General features: G+C 38.9%; 1 protein-coding gene across 1 annotated transcript in view; it reads right to left on the bottom strand.

Moving 5' to 3' along the window:
- LOC137140011 (cadherin-4-like) overlaps positions 1 to 19325 on the bottom strand; it is a 218931-nt gene that overhangs the window by 27498 nt on the left and 172108 nt on the right. The window contains exons 6-9 of the mRNA XM_067528015.1: positions 13309 to 13464; positions 7088 to 7232; positions 4820 to 4992; positions 1119 to 1256 (exon numbers count right to left, since the gene is read on the bottom strand). Of these exons, the coding sequence (XP_067384116.1) occupies positions 1119 to 1256; positions 4820 to 4992; positions 7088 to 7232; positions 13309 to 13464 (612 nt within the window). The remainder of the gene's footprint in view (positions 1 to 1118; positions 1257 to 4819; positions 4993 to 7087; positions 7233 to 13308; positions 13465 to 19325) is intronic.

Genomic DNA, 19325 nt, shown 5'->3' with positions numbered 1-19325 from the left:
ACTCATCAGCTCCTCTCCCGACTTTGCTCTCTCTTTGCCCACCGTCTCCTTTGTGTGGATCTCTCTGTTCCACAGCCACCTGTCTCTTTATATTTCCTGCTGTGTGTGATGCAGCAGCTCTCTGTTGAGCTCTACAGCTGACACGTGCTTACTGCCAATGCTAACTCATCATCATCATAAGGCTGTTAATAGCCCCAAGGGCAAATGCTACTGCTAACTCCTCTGGTGCCTGAGTCTACTGCCCTGCAAGTACCGTATATCCCCAACAGGTCCGTGGGCTCATCACAACTAACAGAACACACACGGTGAGTAATTCTGAAACTTGAAGTCACTGATACCTATAGACAGACAAAGAAACTGGAGGCAACCTGACTCCCTTTCTGACCATCTTTACTGCTCTAAATGAATACATGTCTCTCCCACATCAAATAAAACTTTCACTTGAGACTTTCAATCATGCAAATAATAAATCCAGCTTTTTCAGTCACTCACTGAGACGTATTGCTGCCACCTCAGCGGTTACACTCACATATATAAACATCCAGCAGCAGAGTAAAAGAGCATTACAAGAGTTGAAATAAGACAATCTGGAAAATATTAAAGTAAACTTTTTAAAACTTAATAAACAGCTTTAATAATTAATGTAGTAGGCATGTTAATACATTTTACCACCGGAGTTATGATACATTACAAAACTTACATTCATTTAATTATTTTGTATTTTAATTATTACCTCATTCTTAATAATGACCTTTTGTAATGTAATCATCACTCTAAATATCACAATCATGACAAGCATTAGTGATATGCTGGGTCTAAGTTACTGGTTGATAAAGGTCAATGATATGGATTAGTTTTTCCTTCTGTGTGTGTATCCTGTAGCAGCAAATGAGTAAGTACCACTTGCACTTTACAACCCTCCCTCAGTGTCCTTGTGTAAATCTTCCTGTGTAACAACATAACACAGCACACGTAACCCTCTCTTTTTTAATGTCTGTCTCTCTCATTTGTTCTTACTATATTTCCAACACACTCATCATTTCCACACCCACCAACCCAACCCCCCGCCCCCCAACTCAAAACTGTTTCCCAGGTTTTTTTTTTTTGTATCAACTCACAGTTCTGGAAGTCAGCATAGGAGGGTTGTCATTGATGTCTGTGACAGTGATGATGGCAGTGGCTGTATTGGAAAGGCCAAAGTTCAGGTTGCCTTCCATGTCCGTGGCCTGCACGATGATGGTATACTGCGACACTTTCTGGAAAAGACAGAAACAGAAAACAAAAAGTGTGCAGTTATTCATCAGAAAAAGAGCTTTCTCTGTGTCAAGCCTACAGCAAGGCCCAGACTCTGACTCCCAGAGGAGAAAGAAAAGCTGAGGCTGTGTTTTATTGTCACTGTCCATGGCCTTATTTGGAACACAGCAATGCAAGGGAGAAGTCTTTGATTCGGCTGAGTTGAAACCTCAGTGTGTTGGGACTCCACACCATCTGAAGGTTGCACTGTGACGCCTCCCCATGGGTATCGCATCAAAGACTTCGCTTATTCAGTGTCACTGATGGACAGATTTGAAGACAATGATCCAACTGACAGAGATTAATAGACTGTCTATGAAGCAATAATATGAGGCAATGATAAATGCCATTTCATCTTTTGAGATGACACAGTGTCACTAGACTGGAAGCTGAAATATGGTTCTCCTTTTTGTATTTTTGCACTCTGGTGTGTTTGTGTGCTTTTAGCCATGCAGCTCCTTTCCTCTATCCCTCCCTCTCTTCGGCAGCATCCTCTGTCTCTTCTTCTGTCCCAAGGTACAGTTAATGGGCTGCAGAAAGGATGGAACCTGGGAGCCGACTGTCTGGATAATGGGTCCCGTCACTGAGATTCCCAATTACATTCCCAGTGTCTCTCTCACCTGCTAATTACCGAGTAAATATCCCAATTAGGCCGGGATTGCACATAAGGAGGATTAGACAGCTCCTCTCACTTCCTCTCATCTTGATGCCAGACGAGATGCTGAACTTCCACCTTGTACACACACTTTCATTAACACCCATACATACACAAGCAACCACAAACACACGCACACCTTTTTTCTCCATATCTTGTTTAGAGGCAGTGCTTGCCTGACTGTCCCATCAGCCTGTGTACAGCTTGTACACAACACTCTCACTAATTAGACAAGGGAGTAATTATGTAGAGCCCCCCCGAACCTCTCGGCATTGCAGCAAAACCACAGCATACCCAGCTTTCTCTTGAGAACTGAGGACTGTTGCTGTCAACAAGCTTTTAAAAGTCCACTGCAGACCACTAGGAGTGAATCAGTAACAAACAAGACATTTCCAATGTAAAAATGAGACTTGAATTGAGATTTTGATTCCAACCATGGTAAAAATAAATGTTTTCAGTCAGTCACTGAGAAATACTGCTCCCACTTCAGCTGTACACTCGTACATCTGTACATGCAGTAGCAAGCACAGAGACAAACAGAGTTAGAGCAAAAGAAAGTGAAGTACAATTCACAATACAAATTCCCTGCATCATTCTCATTTGCTAATGTATTTAGTGATAATGTTGCTGTATTTCACCACTGGTGTGATAATGCATTACAAACAGTACATAACTTTGGACTTTTCTTTTTACTTTATTCTTAATAATGGTCTGCTGTAGAGTGGTCTTCTACCAAAATATCATAATCTGTCTTGATTATGATAATTTGGTAGAAGATGATTTACTGGCTGTAGATTTCTTGGGAATCTAACTCAATGTGTGTAAGCATTCTTTGCAAGGGAATAAATAAGGACCTTTCGCACTTAATAACCCTCCCTCACTCTTTGTAAACGTTCTATTGTATTAATATAACACAGCGTTGTAGCCATTTTCTTCCTCCTATTCTCACTCCTTTGCTTTTTCTCTTTCATCTCTTTATCAGGTCCACTGCAGACCAGAACAGAGGACAGCAGAGAATAAGAGACAGTAGTGGATGTAGCTGAGGTGTAAGGGAGGAAAGCTACCATTTATTTGGGTTTTGTTTAATTTAAATAACATTTTTTTGGAGCACCTAACATCTCTAACCCTGCAGCCGAAGAAATGCAGAAAGACAAAGTGCTTACTAAAAGTAGACCAGGGAAGCACTGCAGTGTGCAGTGTAACATCCTTCTGTGAAGTTTAGGTACAGGAAGCTTTTCTCAGAGAAAACATTTGCAAAACACATTTTCTTCCTGTATTACATATGTATATACTGTAAACTGTGTGCATGAATATATAAATAAAACATATTTCTGAGTTTATACCAGGGGTTTCAAGAAGTACTATGGCCCTTTACGGCCTTGTACACTGTGTACTACATTTTATATCAAGTTTTGGTTTTGGTGTCTGAGAAAAATTTAAACTTGTCTTGTTTGGCTTTAAACTTGTTTGTCTAACAAAGACAACACATTTGAGAATGTTCCTATTATTAGTGAACCAATACTGTTTAGATCTCTAAACATTCAGCTGGCCTTGCTGAATTCATCCTCAACAATAATTTGATTTTCACAATAGTATTGTTTTTATTCACTAAGTGTAATCGAGTAATTGTTTTAGTGCTACTTGCTATACAAAGACACTTCTCCCTATCCAAATAAGTTATCTAGATCCAGATTGCATGGTTATAATAGATGTAAATCAGCTTCAGATGGTAAAAGTGAAAGAGCAGAGCCATCCATTTCCTCATTACCAGTACCACTGATGTGCATGGAAGCTTCCTACTGGATAACACATGTTTTAATGGCTTTAATTTCCAAATGTAAATGTGTGCTAACTGTGTGACTGTAAGAGTGGTGCTCCACCAAGACTCCACTGCTCACTGTGAGTCTACTATGCACATACATACATAGTTGTGTTTGTGCGTGTGTGTGTGTTCAGGGGTGGTAGGATTTAAGGGTGACTGGCTGGATTAGCAGTGTGAAGATAAAATGGAACAAAAGTAAGCAGCAGAGGTTCATCTGAGACATTTTTATTCTGTTTCCCTCAACCTCTCACTCTGTCTCCCTCTCTGTGGTACCCCCTCATGTTTCACCCTGCTTCTCTGTCTCCATCACCCTATCTTCATTTTCAAATTCACCCTCACTTCCTCTACACTTATCCTAATTCTAGTACCCTGTCTGTCCAGCTCTGTTTTTGTTCTATTGCCCCCTACAGTTTCCCTTCTTCCTCTTCACTGCTCCATTGTTTTATCGAGTGTAGATGTGATTATATGGGCTTTTTGGTTTGTCTGACAGGTGTCAAGGGCATTCTATTTCAAATATTTCCACTCTATCTTTACCACACACACACACACACTCTCACACACTCACGCAACATGAGCAGCCTACTGCAGCGTGATGTGTTGTTAATAGGTCTGTCACTGGTGACAGTTTGGGAGGATGATCTGTCCTGGAGATTTCTTTTCAGAGTTGTCAGTGGCACATCCATGTCACGAGAATAAACACATTTGGATCTTGTCAAAACTTTTATAGCTCCATAAACAAGGTGACCGGAGAAGCAGGCAATTTACTGTAAAAAAAAAATTGACATGGTGTGTGTGTGTGTGTTTGTTTGGTGACAAATGGCTACAAAATATATGTAAGTCACATCTCAGACTGACATCAGAAAAAACAATGCTTATAAGAACTGTCCTCCATAAATATTGATAAAGGGGCATCTTCTCCCCATCGATCCTTCATACCAACTGTGCAACTATTCACACTTTTCTAGGACTCAACTGTATTTATTTTATATTTAGTTCATATTTAATACTAAGGGTGATGTAGGGAATGTTTCAGAGTGGGATAGACCAACCTCTCGATCCAGCCCAGGTGCCACTGTCACAATGTCTCCAGTCTCACTGTTGATGGTGAACATGTTAGGGATGGGGCTGTGTGGTGTCTGGGACAGGATTCGATAACGGACCATTCCATTGGCTGTGGTGTTGTCATCTGCATCAAATGCTGACAGGTGCATCACATATGTTCCTGAGAAAGAAAAAAGAATGTTTCTCAACAGGTATGTGCAGCCATGCATGCAGTAGTAGACAATAAAATGTAAGTCAAATTCAATTTCAAATAACAGAAACGGACTCAGAAAAATTCAGCCTATTATTATCCAGTATTTTCGACAGTATCAGCCACAGTGGCTGCTATTAAATTGTCTAGCTTTCATTGTGGACCTTAGTTTTTAATAAAATATAATTGTTTGCCCCAAATAAATTACTTAAACTATTAATAGTTTTGTGCTTTAGTGTTGGTCAGTTCAAAGCAAAAAAAAAAAACAAAAGGTTGTCTGATGCACGCTTCACTGGTCTCACCATAATGCATCATAATGACTGGCAGTAAAAACACTGATATTGGTTAAATGTGTAAATTATTTGGGTTAATAAACCTTAACATGATCAATACTAGTTTAATAAAACAATCCATAACGTTTACTGATTCCAATAAATGTACTTTATGTCTGCAGAGAAATGTTGGACACCTATTCTCTAAATATAATTATCTTCAATTACTACAATCAGAGGTAAATATAATCATATATGAAGATGTAATTGTATGTAATTTGATTGCTTTGGCTACATGAATCATATGTCACATTTACTGATAAAAAATATTGATAAGTCCTAATTCTGTTACCGTGATTAGAGTTGTTCCAATTAGTATGCACACAAATTGAGCTAAAAGAAACATCTAGATGTTTGATTGCTTGGTTAGATAAATCCTTACAGATTTATGCCAGCGTTTAAACTGTTGGAAACCAGTTGTATAAATAAGCAAGTAAGCGCAGACATAAAGTATATGCAGACTGGATGCTGTCGGAGAGAATAAGCCACTATCTCTCCATGAATGCAGTACTTGTTTGCTTTCCTGCCTCCACACACTCATATAACTCTGTGGGATCACTGCCTGTCACCCAATCCCTCCATCTCTCTCTCTGGCTCACTCTCTCTTGTAGCTGATTCTAATTGCCAGCGATAGTGATATCATGTCAGTGACAGCCCCTGTCCGAAGATAATTGTAACCGCAGCTCCCATTTCAAACTTCATTACATTTCAAAGCAACATTTGTCAATGACTCGGCCAGAGGGAGCACTCTGAAGGCCTCTCAGCCAGAAGAGAGAAAAAAAAAGCTGGCAAGAACAGAGGGAGGAAGAGGAAAAGATAGAAATAGAGGACAGACTCCGATTTTTGGTTTGATTCCAAGTAGAGTGACTCAGTCCCCCCCCCGTAGCTTTTTCTAGAGATGGAGGGACATAGAGAAGGAGATGAAGAATCACAATGTGTCACACTTCGAAGGGGTAATTTCATTAAGCTGCACTCTTAGGGGGTTTAATGTGGACCCTTTGTATGGGCGTCCTAAGCTGTGCCTGACAGGATTAGGTCCCTATAATGACTCTTTAATTTGCAAACTAATTCAAGTCTGTAATTGGCCTTCCAGTGAAACCACTGGAGCTCTAAATTCTAAAACTCTCTTTTTTTATGATTATTGTTCAGCTGAATGTCATGCATGCCAGAGAGACTTGTCTGCTGTGTGGGAGGGGGCAGCAGCACAGAAGATAGGAAAAAAGAGAGAAAGATAGAGAAAAAAGAAAGAAAGAAGTAAAGAAAGAAAGGAAAATGAGAACCTGGACATTGCTTGGTTCAATAAACTCTGACTCATCAGGCTCACTCTCTCTCACACAAACACACACACACACACAGAGCTCATCTATGTGATTCTTCCGCTCTGAGGTTAGACATAAAATGACCCAGTGGTGCTACAGTGTGGTACATTTAATCCTCAATCTCCTCTCCAGCCTGAGATCCCTCTTTGGTTTATGGCCACTGCTGCAGTCGGCTAAATGAAAAGCCTCTGTAGGAGACAGATTTTCTGTCTGTCGGCTACATCAAGGAGAATGGAAAATTCTCTGTTGCGTTAAAGATTCACTGGTGTAGTCATACTTTTAACGATACCAATCTCTCCTGATATACTGGCCCCTCGTCTTCAGTTCACTCATATCTAACAGCATCACCTCTGCACATTTGCTCCTGCTTCACATTGCTCCTTGTTTTTTTTCCATCCGTTCTTATTTCCATACCTGGTTTGGAGCCTTCATCCACAGAGCCATTGTAGACCTGGTTTTTGAACTCTGGTCTGTTGTCATTCATGTCGATGACAAAGATGTATAGATCGATGGGGTTCTCAACCTGGTTGCCGTTCATGTCCACAGCATGGGCTCGTAACTGGAAGACACAAAAACACAAGAAAAAGGTTAGAAAGTAATGAATTATGGGTTATGATTAGGGTTTAGGGTTTCTGTCGGGCAAGATGTATTTCTGATTGATGGACCTTGTAGAGGAAGTCTGACAGTCTAAAAATATACTTTGACCTCCTCTGCCTATTTTTCAAAAGAAATATGTATGTTTTGATGTACGTTTGAGGTGAAAGTTGCAAAACAAATGAGCAAGCAAACACACACACACACACAACTACTTGTCATTATAGTTTTTATCTAGTTGAATTTTGCATTCTGTAATTATTTTATCAGATGCCAAAATTTGTGGATGCACCTCTAAAACTTTTGTAATTTTAATTACGTCTCATTTAGTGGGTACACACACACACACACACACACATAAACAAATAGCATTAACTTGTTTGGTTTAAGTTTAAGCTAGTATTAGCTGCTATGAGATGCCCCTGTGGCTCTCCCACACACTTGCTCCTGATAGCAGTACGGATGTATTAAGACAGCTGGGGTCGGTTGGGAGGAGAAGAGTGGTTTGCTGTCAAATCTCATACTTGCCCTAGCTTGATTTTCAGAACCTGCAAAATGCTGCCATAATTATGGGATATAACTCCTATAACCGAGTTGTATCTTAAAAGCTGCTGTTATTGCCAACATTTTTACATATATTATAATCATTTCAAAGAGTTTTTGGCATGTTTGAAAATTACTTCTTTGCATTTTTCTTGGGATAGTTGCCCTCTGTGTATACAGTGTGCACTCACAGAAGTGGACCAGAGAAAAAGGAGAAACAACATAAATAAAACACCACAAGAGCAAATGTTTTTATTCTTCAAGGTGAATACTTTGAAAGCTCCTCTTAAGCTAAACAGAACACCTCTGCCCTGTTTTGTTATTCGGCATTTTAACCCTGTTCAAAAACACATTGACTGATAACATCTGCATTGAATTATAAAGTAAAAAGCTGCAAAATGCATAAATCTAAACAACAATATTAAACAAAACAGGAAGTACTAATATTCAGCATATTTTTCTTGCAGTGAAATTGCATTTGGGATCACATACTTTCTCCAGACTTCTTATCTCTTTTGCATTTAGTCCCAAGAAGTTTTTATCTCAGCAGAAAGCAAAACAAGAAACATCTTATTTTATTGGAAGTCAGCTCTGTTGTAAAGGCGAGGTGTCTGTTTCAGGATCACTATGCTGGATCCCAGGCTGTCTGGTTTTGTTTGAAAGAGTCCTGAAATCTCTGCACTTCCCTCGGACTCCACAAACACAGTCAGCCCATCTCAAATTCAACTCAGCTGTGCTCAGATCAATGGAATCACCAACTAGGATTTCTCACAAAGTTTGGACATGAAGTTATTACTGGAATCAATACATGCTGTAAAATCTGTCCTGAATGGTTTCTTTCTTATGAAGCCTGGAGGAAAACAAACAGAAACAGGATGACTGAAAAGCAGAGCAGGGTAAATAAGTGAATTATCAGGTGAAATGCTGAGTTTAAATAAATGCTTGTGGTTTGTTTTTTCGCTCCCTGTGTGAAGGTCAAACTAAGAGACTGAAGTGGCATTTCAACATTAACTCCTTGGTTCCCACTAAAGCTGTTTTGATTCACTTCAACTTATCTGGGAGTGTTTATATTCCTCAACATGACTTATTCAGTGGTATTTCTTTCAGCTAGAATCACTAGGGATGTTTAGTTTATATCATACAGTTTAAAAAAACACACACAGAATCTACATACAGCACTATCTATATCTTGCACCCAATAACATACATATACGGTGGTAAATATGTACACAGTTAAAATGATGAAATGATGAAAAGCCCTCTGTGCTGCTACTGATATCTATCTATACTGTGAGAAAGGAAAAATATGAGGCAAAGTAAAGCAACTAAACTGCAATGAACTGGGAGAAATATAAGAGCATGTTAGAAACAGATACATGAGAAAGATGAGAGATTGCAACATCAGCCATTTCTGTAAATTCAGAACTTGTCCATTTAAACTGAACCAGTCACAGCAGCAAACAGAATTTTGCAGCATCTTCTTTTCCTCAGAGAGGTGAAGATGTTCGTACTGTATGGTGCTGCCCATCCTTTCCTCTCCGTGATCTACTTCCACCAAAATTGTGTCTTCAGATTTCCCTGAGGTCAATTTGACTTTACTTTTTCAACTAATTTGTTTGATCTGTCCTGCACCCAATATCCGTGCGCTGCCATCACGTATCGCATCTCGCTGTGCTGTAACAGGCAAAGAGCCAGGGCCCTTATCTCCACCCACCCTCATCCCTCAATCCCTCATGCACCCACACCCTAATTCAATAACAGCAGGAGTCAGAGATTGCCGCCATGTTTAAAGAAGGCAAAATGTAATTCTGTGTCCAAATTAAAGTTATTATCTTGAAAGACAGGGGGAGAAAACAGACGATACCAGGCGATGCTTAGTATTTGGCAAGGAAGAAACATCCTGATGAAGATAACAGCAGACCCAGAAGCTCCAAGGATTTTTTCCTCATAAGAATGCATCTTGTTGCACGGCCGGTTTTGAATTTCAGAGTGCTCATTCTTTTGAAATAAAAAGAACTAGACCATAACTTCATTGTGTCCTTGCATGAAATATGAAGTAAACAAAAGAAAGAGCACAAAGTCAAATTCGAACTTTGTGTGTGTACTAGCTTTCAGTAAAATGTTGCTCAGTAAATATAATCTTCCCTGGCCTTAAAGTTATGGATTGAGAAGTGTTTTATACAAAATTGTTTAATTACTTTCCTGTTGCTCTAACAGCACCTTTAATTGAACACTTTTCTTCTTTGTTTAGAAAGCTTTACTTTTTCTCTCATTTTTTCTCTCTACATTTCTATTCCACACTAACGCTAAATTCTACAACAAACAGAGTTTAACTTCAAAAGCCTTTAGTGGCCTCCACCTTTCTTAACAGATCACCTCCTTGAGTGGAGATTCTTCTGGTATAAATCTTCTGAACTCTGACTAAAAGGTTGAGCTTGCCAGCTCACAAGGACCATAACTGGAGTTTCACATTTAAACACAAGGAGAGTGAAAAGTCCCGAGACACAAACAAAATGATAAACCAAATATGGTTGCTCACTACATCAAAGCTTTGGGCCTGATCAACTAGTTTATCTGAGGCAGAGATTAAGCAGAGGTTCATATCTAAGCTAAAACCTGATTTTAGAGCAGAATAACATGCAATGAACAAACACAGCCATGCATGTTGTAATTTCACATTGCTGGTGATGTACAGGTTAAGTTTGGTAGGAAGCAGGCTTGTTGCTTTCACTGTATATATCACATTTCTCAGCTGCAAAGGTGTTGGGAGCTTAAATTTAAGGAACTAGGCTCATTTTTTGCTTTCTTTTTGAGATTTCATTGAGTATATCAATATCATTCTTATGCTAAATGAAGTAGTGTAAGCTTAGTTCAAAGAATGGAAGTGCAATGAGCCTTGCTCTGTCTAATGGTTTAAATCTGCGTACATTAATAGCATTTATAGCTTTTTTACAATGTTTTAGATTTTAAATCTTTGAAGGGTGCAGTGACTTCCCATCAATGCACTGAAATGCAAATATACACTACTTCTCGCCCTCTCATTTGACCCACAGCAGCTTTTGCTAAACAGAAACGCCCCCACGTCCAGCAGGCATCTATTGAGTCACTCCTTTGGCACCAGGCACTGAGTTGTTAGCCGTCACGTTTTACAACGGCACCAAAGTTTTTAATTCTACACTTTCCAAATGCTGAATTACTGAGCAAAAATAGCAGTATAGTTGTGTTTAGACACAAAGTTCATTAGATTTAAATTGTCAGGGACAGGCTTTAGGTAATACTGATAATATCTGATACTACTTGCAGAAAGTTGTAGTGTCTTTTTCAAGGACACTTCAGCATGTGGCCAGGAGTAAACCGGGAGCTCAACCACCAACTCTAGGGATCACGGACGACTGATCTACTGTACAGCTGCTATCTGAACTCAATATATTCTCGAAAGTATATAGTCATGTACATAACGTGACATCCTCATGGCCACAATAAGAACGACAGAGAGTTGTTTCACGCTGAACTCGATATACAATCTGTGGGACACTTTGTATTTGTATATCCCACCAGCTCTCTGACCACCTCTCTTTCATACAGTGTGACTCTACGTATGCGTTTGTGTCCAGTCAAAACCAGGTGCTGGGTATCACCCAAATTTCTGCTGCTGGTAGAAATGACCTATGGAGCTGTATTTTGCAGGACAGTGTTGTTATATTTATTGTATGGACATGAGTGAAATGTTTATCTCCTCATTTAATTCTCAGCCAGAAATGAAATTAGTGCATTCAACAATGCCCCAAGTATTTTTTTAATATTCTGGCACGGCACTGACATCAGTCTTCTCATGTCAATCACAAAAACAAAGTCAATAAGAGTATCCCAAAATGTAAAAAGTATCTTGCCACTCATGAAGGTTATATTTTTCTACAAAGCCAGTTTATTCTTCTCTCTATTCTGTGAGTCTTTTGATCAAGTGCCACGGTTACTCAGACTCATAGCAGTTACAGCAATGAAAAAAGTAATGTGACTGGCTGTGAGCTTAATGATTAATTACCACATTCTCGGACTTCTACTTCACGTCATTGCGATAATTTGCACGTAGCATAGCTGCATCTCTGAGTGAAAAGGCACAAATTGAAAATTCCATCATTTCTTTCATCTTCAATGTGCACAAAAATTTTAATTGTTCCTCACAGTGATCAAAGTACAAGAACACACATACTTACCCTGCAAGGAAATGTTTTTACTTGCTGTGAAACAGTGCGTTCATGCTTAATGTAACAATGAAATATTATTAATATGGATTTAATTAAATTATTTCTAAAGGTTCTGCTTAGCTTTGTTGAGCAAATACCGTGATATTACAAATACTGTTTTTGTATTAATATTCTTACTATAGAGGTGTAAAGTTTGCATCCTCTAATTTTGAAATGGCAAAAACAGTATAGCAAAGCATTTTTTTTCATCAACATAATATTAAACATTATTCAGCTTGTACAAATGTTCCTTTATCAGAAATTAATTAAAGTTATTACATTAATCATTAAACAATATTACATTTACATATGTACTAGCTGAATGTGAATCATTATTATGTTAACGTTACTGTAAATTCTTATCCCCTTACAATGAGCATATAAACATGGGGGATGGGGAGGGGGAAGAGTTGACCCTCCTGCCAGTAGTGTCAAAGTCACGCCCTGTCACTGCCAGTGTGTACATGACCCAAAGCAGCGTTGGGGGTTGGTTGGGGACGTAGCGTGAAATTCTGATGACATTTTAATTATATGACTTGTATAATCTAAGAGTCTCTTCCTCCTACATTGGAGGAAAAATACCATTAAGACCATGATTCAGTCTCAAACTGTTTTCACTGATATTGTTTTCTCTGATATTAATGATTATGGTCAAACTTCAATTTGATTAAGTGACATGTTTTAAGTGTCATGAGCCAATACTAGTGCTGGGTATTATTAAAAAATTGTTAATAGTTGCACCGATGGTGATACCATGACTTTGCTACTGGTTGTATTTTTTATAAAACTTTTTATAAATCTATTCAAAAAATAAGAACATTACATTATACTAGCTTTATTTTTAGTTTTATATTTCATCCTCTTGGCATGTTTACACTTAAATAAGTTCTATAACAAAACAAAAAAAATGACAGTAGACAGAAACAAAATGTTTAAAAATTCATTTACAGAAAAATGGACAACTGCAAGTCAGTGTTAAATGCTGCCTGCTCGTAGGCTTCCTTATGCCGATGAGATTTACTTCTTGGCTACAGAAATTTGGTACTGCATGATTGCATACCGGGGTGGCAGTGCCTGTGTAAAAGGAACACTTTCTGCTTTAACAAAGAGTTTGCTAACAATACGGCAGAGCTTCTGTGTGAAAAAGGGCCTTTGCATGTTGTTAGCTGGTTGTAAAATATCCAAAAGGTTAGAGATGTTTTGTATCCATATGTTTTTTGGGAAAGCACGAGAGCGATAAAAAGAAATACTCACATGATATGAAGATCGATGTTCTCGATCAAGAGGTTTGGTGACAAACATCTTTCCAAGCACAGGGTCAATGCTGAACACCTCATTAGGTGGCTGATCCGCTCCCACCCCAGTGATGCTGTATCTGATTGAGATGTCTTGGTCCTGGTCTGACCGAATCTGCATCACAACAAACAAAGAGAGGAACACTCGGTCAATTGAGTGATTTTTTTTAATGCCTCATACTTTATTTCACCCAACTACAAACCTCTCTCCTTATTTTTCTGTTTATGTTTCTGTCTCACACCCTAAGAAAAAAACTCCAACACTGTTTCTGTGGACAATCTACACCTTGGTGAAATATGTAACATGAGGTGCTTATTTTTCAAGGGCCAGTCTGTGATATAAGAGCCCTGGAGTTTAATAATTTTGTCCTTATACAATGTCAGCAACCTGATATTGCATATTATTCACTTGATACATACACAGGCACACAAGCACACACATCTGGGGGCATGCTCTCTCTCTCTCTCGCACGCACACACACACACACACACACACACACACACACACACACACACACACACACACACACACACATTACAGTTTGGCATTTCTATCTACCACATACTCAAGAATTTCCTTGGCTCTCCCACAGGCAGAGCTATGCATTCCGTTTGGCAGAATTGGACTTCTTGAAAAGAAAAATTTAAATTCAGAACTTCTGAGAGGGTGAAATAAAATCAACATATATTTACTGTTAACTTTGACAGCCAGGTAGTGATTTATAAATACTTGCTGGAGCCATGCTGGCAAAACAGACAGGTTGTGAACAAAAATGACAATTAGATAAGAAAGTAAAAATGCTAGGTTGTAATTGTGGAGGAATTTGGGAAGCAACCGGCAACTTAACAATAAACACATTTTGTGGAGGCATAAATGAGCAAAAAGAAGATGACAGTCTCAATTCCAAATAGCACATGAGAAGAGCATTATCTAATAACTATGGGAGATGGAAAGCAGAATGTTTTCTGAGAAATAGGCCTATATTTTGGTTCATTTTTCCTTGCTAGATAGACAGGTAATAGGTGCATTAAGTGCCCTGCTAGGCCTGTGATTTGGAGTGAAGTGCTGTGTAATTGGGACTCATCTGGAGGAGTTTTTCAATTTAGTGCCCAAATAGAGTCCAAACCTCCAAGCATCCCATCTCTGTCCATTAACTACATGACAACCCGTGAACATCAGCCGGTGTACTGAAATGACTCAATCATACACTTACTCCAGTATGTAGGCACATACTGTACACACACACACACGCACACACACACACACTCATGCCTTTCTGTGGTTGTGAGGGCACATTAAATAAGTCCACAGTGCATTTGCTAGCCCCTTATTCTAAGCTGAACTCCAACCCTTACACCAACCTAAACCTAATTCTCACATTAATCTTGTAACTACATTTTAACCCTCGAACAGTTCTGTCATGTTATGGTAATGGCCTCACAATAACTGATCTAAGTTTTCTACACACAACCATAACACACACTCACACACTTTACATGGGCTTACATTTATTTTAAGTCAGTTCTCTAAAACTCAATGTTTTACTGGCAGGGACCAACATCTGAACCCCACAATGAGGTGATGTCCCCACAACATGAGTGTACAGGTTTTAGTCCTCACAATATGAGTAATACATGACTGCACATTTACACACATCCATTTCTTCTCATCAATTACTATTTCAGTGAAGAGCTTGGGTGCACCAGAAGCCTGCTCAAAGTTCCCTCCATCTTTCACCATTTGAGGAACCAATTTAGCCACACTTTTGACACCAGGAATTCTGCCCTGCTGAGAAAATTGCCGGAGCAAATAACAAGGACAAGGGAAGGACACAGAGTATTGGACAGGCGTCATCATAACTCTTTCCAGAGGTGAAAAAATAAAACAAATAATAAAAATCACATTCATTATCACTGTTTTCATATTTTTCCTCTTCATCAGGGTCAACATCATCATCAGCTGGTTTTTTGGATAGATCTAGTTGAGCTGTGCCTATCAAATATGATCAGTTATAGACACTGTCACTGTAGGAATGGAAGAGGAGCTGTCACAACATTCTACCAATGCTATTTGCATGTCTGTAAGTGTGTTTTCTTTGGGGAATAGGGGGAGGAGAACGTCAGAATGCTCTGCACATATCACAGTGAATTACTGCTGACAGCTATGATAATTAACGAGCTGCAGGCATCGACTGCTATTACTTCAAAGCAACTCTACACTTTAAACACCAACAAACTAACAAATATCCAGCTAGCAGCTCAGTTGAACTCTCAGTGTACTGCCATTACCCTCCCGTATAGGCAAAGCAAAGGTACTCAAGCACTGACTCCATTTACCTCTCCTGTCGAATTATAAAATACAAGCGATTACTACACATGCATCTGCCAAACTATCTTCCCCTCTCATTCATCCCCCTTTTCTCCTCCCTTTACCTTGTGTCTACTTCCCTATGCCCCCCTTTCCTCTTTCTAGCTCCTTCTTCCTCTCATCTCCACTCCTCCCCTTTCCTCTCATCTTTCCCTTCCACTGTTCTCTTCCATTGCTCTCTCTCTCTCTCTCTCTCTCTTTCTTCGCTTTAGGTCTCTGTGGGGACAGAAGCCATGCATGAAAAATGAAATTACTTCAATCCGTTGGCATTGGCAGTGGCATATAAATCCTCACCAGTTAGAAAGTGATAGCTCTCCATAATTCCATTTGGGTTTACCCCGCCCCCTGATTTCCCACCCTTTTCCAACTCGTCCTGCTTGGGGGGCAAAGAGATTCAGCAGCACGTTTCAGTTATTGCAGCCAATTAGCTCTCCCTCCCACATCCTTCACATAAATGTTTTTAAAAACTGTTTAGGGATGGTGCCAGAGTTCTTGTATTTATCAATTTCCACCAAATATTTGTGCACTGTTGGATGTGCACACATGTGCACATTGAAGTTTGCACGGACTCTCTGGATAAGAACAAGATGTTGTTTATACCAACTAATGATTTCAAGAAAGGGTTGTTTCACCTCCATTCCTCACAACTTGTTCAGACAGTTGGGGGTTGACAACAAGCAAAGTGAAGACAAACTGCCACCCCATGATATCTGACTGGTGATTAATAATGTATGTTATAAATTACATGCATATATACATGGTTATGCAGTAACAAATCCAATAATAGATGTCGTGAAAATGAGTAAGTTAGCTGCTCTTGCATGTTATCAGTCTCCTTTTATCACAGAATATTGTGACAGGCAGGATGTCATTTTAATGGTGATCAGCTGTCGTTCTTCCATTTTGGCTGCAGAAGGGGGACAAATGTGTAAAGAAGCCCAACACCAGATGAACACAAAAAGGTTCCCATAACTGAATACTGTACTTTTTATTTCCTTTAGTGAAAAATGGAAGCTCTCTTTCTCTCACGCAATACACACATGCACTTAAAATGTCTCCACAGGGGAAAACAAAATTCATTTTCAAGAGCGCCAATAATAATTAGAAGCATTTCTTTTCTTTCTTTGTCTTTTTCTTTTCTTCCCTCTGATTTTTTTTTCTGTTATTTGGATTCTGTGTGTGTGTGTGACTCTATAGGGGAGAGCGTGAGGATGAAAAGCGCTCAGCTAAAAGAGACTGATAGTGAAAGTGAGAAAGAGAGGCAGTCAGAAAAAAAAAGGAGAGAGAGTCATGACTGTATCATTTCGCATCAGAAACCAGACACTGTCTAAATGACCTATTTGTCGAAGGATCAAAGCAATTCCCTTCATTACTGACAACTTGTCTGCTTCTTAAGGAGATCTTATCAGTGAGCTTAGCTCCCTTCTGCCAGGCAAAACTGAATCAAATAAGAAATTATCATGCCACTGGGTCTTCGGGGAAAACAGAGAGGAGGAGATGAAGAGAAGGGAATGAATAACACAGAAGCACTGCTCTACCAGCACAGTCTGTGGGGTGCAGAGGAATTAATTCTCACTTAAAAATTTATGTTAACTAACACTTTCAAAAGTATCCAACTGTTACTACTTAGATATGCAAGTGCAATGTGTATGGTCGATATACACCAAATTAAAAGTTTGGATTAGGTGATGTTCTGCTGATGGGTAACATTAGTATGAGAGACATACACAAATGTATAAGTAGTTGAAATATATTCCACATGGAAGAGAAGTTGAGCTGAAATCAAAACCAGAAATTAAAATGGACCAGAAATCCAAATGCAATGTAATAGAATGTGTTAGAAGTAGATGCTTCTCTGTAATGCACACCCGCAAATATACACTTAAAGTCGAACAAATGACCTGAAACACCTTTACAAAAAGCGTAGAACAAAACTGAATACACTATAAATCACTAAGATGTTATGGTATTAATACATCTCCCAACTTAATAATAACTACAGTATTTTTTAGTATTTGCTTCTATGTATGTACAACTAAAATCAAACTGGTCAGACAACACTGACAATATACTGACATCAAAGTATGACCCTAATCCTGGGAACTTTGGAGATGTTTTTTTATTTTAACATGTGAGACTACATAAAAATGGGAGAGGGAACAAGAGGATCGGCAGGTTACTTATCATACAATCAAATGAAAAACTATTGCAGCAGCAGAGGGTGCAGTGGTTACCCTTGAAAATCCAAGCTATGCACAAGTCACAATTCACAAAATGAATGTTTCAGTGACTGATCAGACAGTGTGAAGGACACTGCATAATCAACCCCTACAAACGAAGAAAGAAGAAAACAGTTGCTAACAAAATGGCATAAAACTGCAAAATAAACTTCTCGGAATAAAAAAAGCCAGATTAAGCCATGTTAATAGCGTTAAAACCAAAACAAAGTTAGAACAAGATGTAGTCCAGCATTATCGGCACATACCTGACCAATACCACCACAGTCAATGCATAGTGCTACATGTAACTGGGAGGCTAAATGTGAAAGGAAGATAACATTTGTAGATGGTACTACAGATGCAAGTTTTTCTATACAAATACTGAATGAAAAGATGTTTCAATACACTTGGCAGGAGAGGAATTTTCCAACCTGACCTCGATCCCAGGGAGTTTTACAGTTATAACTAAGGCCTAGCCAATTATGTCCACTGACTTGAAGCCGACAGAACTCAGTTGAAGTACTTTATAGCATAAGGCTGAGAAACAAATCGCCTCCAGCAAAGAGCAGCTGAACTGAGTCGTCAGTGAGAATGATGACCTCTCCCAATACTGTGTAAGCAAAGCAGCAAACTGGTGAGAGTTCATAGAGGTGACTTTAAACTTTTTCCTGACTGTAAATGAGAAAAAATTATAAATAGCAATAATTCACCGATTTAATTTGAGTTATTTCCATTTACTCATTGAGCCAATTTACATTTACAGCTTAACTAATAAGTCTTAGAATTTACTAAAAGTAAAACAATAAGTAGGTCAAAAATACTGTTTTAAAGGGAACCAAATTGTTCAATTATCGATCATTTATTGAAATAAAATTTACCTTAATTCATTCACAAAGATGCTTGAAATACATAGTAAAAATACATACACTGTGTAAGTAGCAGTAAAATATCAAATCTTGAATAAATATGCATTTATCAGCCTACTGATTTGGGCACAGCTTATTTTCCATTAGATTCCTAACGAAAATATACACTGTATTGCCAAATGTATTCGCTCACCTGCCTTTAGACCCATATGAACTTTAGTGACATCCCATTCTTAAGCCATAGGGTTTAATATGACGTCGGCCCACCCTTTGCAGCTATAACAGCTTCAGCTCTTCTGGGAAGGCTTTCCACGAGGTTTAGGAGTGTGTTTATGACATACATAATACACAGTCCTTGCAGTCTTCGCTCTAATTCATCCCAAAGGTGTTCTATCGGGTTGAGGTCAGGACTCTGTGCAGGCCAGTGAAGTTCTTCTACACCAAACTCACTCATCCATGTCTTTATGGACCTTGCTTTGTGCACCTGAATTCATTTATTTGGATGGGTGAGCGAATACTTTGG

This window comes from Channa argus, chromosome 13 (assembly GCF_033026475.1).
Source record: "Channa argus isolate prfri chromosome 13, Channa argus male v1.0, whole genome shotgun sequence".
Classification (NCBI taxonomy): domain Eukaryota; kingdom Metazoa; phylum Chordata; class Actinopteri; order Anabantiformes; family Channidae; genus Channa; species Channa argus.
Note: the sequence above shows the minus strand (reverse complement) of the source record. Positions and strands in the feature narration are given on the sequence as shown.